Raw genomic sequence first — 4,503 nt, forward strand, 5'->3', positions numbered from 1 at the left:
AAAAGAAAAGAAAAAAAAGAAGTAACATGGAGCAAATGACCCAAGGTCTCAAGTCGTCAGGCGCCTCAGCTGGGAAGGGGGATGGCCTGTTTCCTAGGGCTACTGTGAAGATTCAGTGAAATCCCAGCACCCCCCCCAACCCTCCAACCCGAAGCCCCTGCACACAGAAAGCAGCAAAGCAAGTCACAGGTTCCAGCAATCACCAGCACTGTTGACAAGAACCAGTGTCAGACACCAAGGAGAGAGGTGGCTGCAGGACATCTCCTCGCCTCTATCTGTCACTTCCCTTCATATGGTGAACGCTGCTGTGTGCCCAGGCTCCACACTGAGCACTGCAGAGACAGCAGAAATGAGACAAGAAAGAAAGACATCTCTCAGGAGCCTGATGTCAGCTGCCAGCAGACAAAGAACGCAAAAATCAAAGAAGACTTCTGTGGTTTACCAGCACGACGAGGAAAGCACAGGACAAGAAGAGAGCAGCTATGAGGTGTGCTAGGCCATGGCACCCTTGGCAGCCAGGGGGCCTCTGCGAGGTGACACTGCAGGCTGGGTGCCTAAAGAAGAAAGCAACTGGGACCGCAAGGGTGATGACCCCAAATGAGAGCTGGTTGGGCTGTCAGTGAAGAGAAGAATGGAGCCAAGAGTCAGAGTGAAGCAACGCATCCAGAAGACCTACCCTTGCTGCGAAGAGGCAGCCGGGCTCATTCTGCAGCCACCAGGCAGAAGGCATGCCCACCCTTATGTATCTTCCAGCTTCCTTCCCCACCAGGCCACTGTTGGCCAAGTTCAGCTGCTCCATTTAACCTCCCGTAAGAGCCGAAGCAGCATGAGACAGGAAACAGGCTCTCACCACTGTGCCCAACCAGGATGGTGGTAACAGGCAACCCTTCTAGAAGCCTTTCCATCCCAATCATTAAAAGAGAAATGGCTTAGACCACTGGCTACAGCTCTCTCCTGGAGCCTGATGCAGCAAGCTGGAACTCTGACAATGAAAAAACCTTTGTTAACCCCAAGAGAATTCAGATGGCACCGAACACCCCAAATGAGAACCCGTTCATGGGGTCACCATGGCCCACATCCAACTCAACACCACCACCACCTATCTGGCACCACGCCACAGCAGACCTGAGCCCCCATTTAGCCCTCATGGGCACAGGGTGCTGTTCTGCGGGTAATTGGGGGTATGAGGCATCCACTCTCTTCCTCCACCTTCCCACGTGTCCATCCTTCACCATCAACTCTCTGACTGCTGCCTGGAGACAGCCTCTCCGTGAGGTCACCAAATCCTCAAGCCTTACCCCCTTTCTCTCTGACATGCCCCTCAAAGGTCACTTACTCCTGTGACTTCAAGAACATGGTAGAAAGAGTAGAATTAGCCAGCCTTGTGAATCACACACTATGTGCCCTCACAATGCCTCTCTCCCGCTAGAAACTGGTTTCTGCCTCAGCGGGACATGGGTCCAGCCCCCCAACGGGGGCCTGGCAAAGGCAGTCTAAAGATACTTCCTGGTTCTATCAATCCAGTCTTCAGTCACTCACCCAAGTTGTCTTCTCGAACAGACCTAACCCATCCCAGTGGGTGTGGGCTGCAAGGAGACTGGCAAATAACAAAGGGATGAACTGCGGCTGAGAAAAACGCAAGAGGGAATTAGGTCCTCTAAGCTAAGTAGGGTGGAGGAGAGACCAGACTTCATCACGCATGATGTGTTGTGTGCATGGGTGTTCTCCCTCTACGTTAATAACGCCTGTCCTGCCCGGAGAGGTGGGCACTGAGCAGAGCAGGGGGCGGCTCCTTCCTCTGGATGCCCATGCAGCTCCCTCGGACGCCCTGCACATGGCACCCTGGCTGGGAACTGGCTTCTGGCGGGCACCAGACCTCCGACTGCCTAGTTCCCCACTGTGCGGCCAAATCTTCCCGTAGAGCTTGGGACAATGCGACTTCTCAAAATGCATAGGAGGGAAGAAAGCACGTCCTTCTTTCCCGAGCGGGGATAAGAGAATGAAGACACCCAGACCCCTCTACAAGCACTGGAGAGCGAATTCACGGCTGCAGGCGCAGTGAGCCAAGGTCACCCCATGCTCTGAGCTGCAGACCCCTTTCCACATCCAGGTCCCGTCCCCTTCTGATCCCATCAACCCGAAGGCCCACGCGTCGCCCCCAGGACCCCACTTCCGTCGTGACCACGGCGCGCACACCCGTCGGCAGAGGGAGGACAACGACCCCCGCCTGCCGGACCTAGCGGGCAGAAAGGCAACCCCGCCAGGCTCGCTCGCTCGCCCGCCGGGGCCCCACGCCGCGCCCGGGCCCCCGCCCCGCCCCGCCCCGCCGGAAGCTGGGGTCCTCAGGCCGGAAACTGAGGCCTCCTGCAGGCCGCCGGCGCGCGCCCGCCCCGCCCCCGCCTCGCGCGACCCGGGGCCGCAAGGGACCCCGCGCGGGGTCTGAGAAGACCGCCGCGTCCCTGGGAGGCCCTCTGCGCCCAGGCTGGGCCAATGACCCGCCCCCACCAGCCGAGGGCCGCCCGCGGTCACAGGGGCTCACTTACGAGAGCTATGGTCGCCGTCGCCATCTTGCGTCCGTCGCGGCCGCCGCGCGCGCGCCACCCACTCCTGCTCCCTCCGCGGTCTCGCGCGATCTGGGCGCCGGCGCACGGAACTCTCGCGAGGAACGAGGTCACAACGTGTTTCCGGGGCGGGGAGGGATGGTTAACGCCCCCAAGGGGGCGACGGAAGGGGCGTGGCCCTAGCGGGGCGGGGCGAGGGCGGGGCCTTGCGATTTGGGCGGCCGGGTGCGCGCGCCGTGGGGCCCGAACCGGGAGAGCCTGTCCGCGTGGCCGACATGGGTGCGCCTGGCGCCCCTCGCCCCTGCGGACCCTGCTACGCTTCTCTTCTCTGCCTTTTTTGCAGAAAACGCCGTCGCGGGCGTCGTCCAGAGACTCTCCGCGAGGAGGCAGGGGAAAGAGCGGGGCCCTCCTGGGCTGGAGGAGTCTCGGGTGGCGAAAGGCCCGCGTATTTCAGGGTCACGTCGTGAGATGCGTCGTCCTTGAGTCGCGACATCCCTGGGGTCCGGAAGCCTCGTTTATTGGCAGGCTTTTCTCCTTCCAGGGATTCTTCAGCCCCCAGCGCCATAGGCTGGCTGACATCGGTCGCTCGGCCCGCAGGCCCCCTTAGTCCCTGAACTGGCTTTCGTGGCCCAAGGTGTCCATCAGTGCTGCCGAGAGAGCTGCCTGTCCTGGACGTTTGCCATCTGCTACAGCCAGTCCCGAGACCTCAACACGGTCATCTGAAGGAGCCACACCTGGAGGCTCAGGCACCTTCAGCTGCCTGAGACCACAAGGCATCCTCTCGATGCAGCAGGGCAGGCCTCCTTTCAACCCTGGGAACGTTTGGCATTTAATACAGACACTTCTACTTAAATAGGGCAGGATATTCCCCACCTCCCTCCTGCAACCCTCTGAAATGATAGGAAAGGGGTTTTAAAAAGAGAAACCCTGCAGGGGCAAAGAGCTGGGGTATTACAGAGCTGGAGGAAGGTGGACAGCCAGAGCTGCCGCAGCCCACTCGGCTATAGAGGCTGGTGTCTGAGGGTCGTGGGTGAAAGCACAGCCACAGAAAGGAAACCCCAGACCTCTGTCCCTACCTGCTGGGGCTGGCAGGCCCTGCGGTGGCTGGGATGTGAACTCCCGGAGAGGAGTTCTGAGGCCCCACTTAAGCAAGGCCATGTCTGAAGGCCTGAGAGTAAGGGAGACTCTGGCCCCTTCCCCTACCTCCACCCCTGGGCTGGGTCTGGCCTCCAGCATGCCATCAGGCCCCTTAGAGAGGAGGGTTCCTCTCTGCAGCAGCTCCCAGCTCAAAACTGGCAGCTAGGGGCAGAGGGGTGCCCAGTAGAAAAGCCCAGCCAGATCACTGGCCTTGAAGCTCCCCAGGCCGTAAATACCAGCCACTAAAAGCATCTCACTCTTAAATGCAACTGGACAGCCCAGGATCACCAGACACCAGAGAAAGAAGAAAAGGGACTCAGAAGGAACAGAGACAATAAAGGAAACAGAAGAAAAATGAAAACTAAAACACCATTCTTAGAGATATTAAAGGTGTTACAGCCCATAAAAAGGAAATGGAGGCTGTAGAGAAAGAACACACGGAATGAGAAAGAGCTCTTAGAAATAAAATATATGAAGGGAAAGTGAGCAATTCAATAGGGTTTAAGATGAAGTCTTCCGCCTGGTCATGGTGGCTCATGCCTATAAGCCCAGCACTTTGGGAGGTGGAGGTGGGCAGATCACCTGAGGTTGAGAGTTTGAGACCAGCCTGACCAACATGGAGAAACCATGTCTCTACTAAAAATACAAAATTTACTGGGCGTGGTGGCACATGCCTATAGTCCCAGCTACACGGGAGGCTGAGGCAGGGGAATCGCTTGAACTCAGGAGGTGGAGACTGAGGTGAGCTGAAATTGTGCCATTGCACTCCAGCCTGGCCAACAAGAGTGAAACTCCATCTCAAAAA

At 58.2% G+C, this 4,503-nt stretch overlaps 1 protein-coding gene across 7 annotated transcripts in view; it reads right to left on the bottom strand.

The window, feature by feature from the left end:
• Positions 1-2,652, bottom strand: part of PUF60 (poly(U) binding splicing factor 60) — a 12,877-nt gene extending 10,225 nt beyond the window's left edge. For 3 of the 7 annotated variants that reach the window (XM_017511574.2, XM_017511573.2, XM_017511571.2), the window contains exon 1: positions 2,544-2,647. In XM_017511574.2, the coding sequence (XP_017367063.1) occupies positions 2,544-2,567 (24 nt within the window). In that variant the 5' untranslated portion in view covers positions 2,568-2,647. Of the gene's footprint in view, positions 1-2,196; positions 2,214-2,543 lie in introns of those variants that run through there. The other 4 variants (XM_017511572.2, XM_017511570.2, XM_017511575.2 and 1 more) reach the window with 3 other exon arrangements.
• Positions 2,653-4,503: the final 1,851 nt, after the last annotated feature.

Source organism: Cebus imitator, unplaced genomic scaffold (genome assembly GCF_001604975.1).
Source record: "Cebus imitator isolate Cc_AM_T3 unplaced genomic scaffold, Cebus_imitator-1.0 Scaffold449, whole genome shotgun sequence".
In the NCBI taxonomy this organism is placed as follows: domain Eukaryota; kingdom Metazoa; phylum Chordata; class Mammalia; order Primates; family Cebidae; genus Cebus; species Cebus imitator.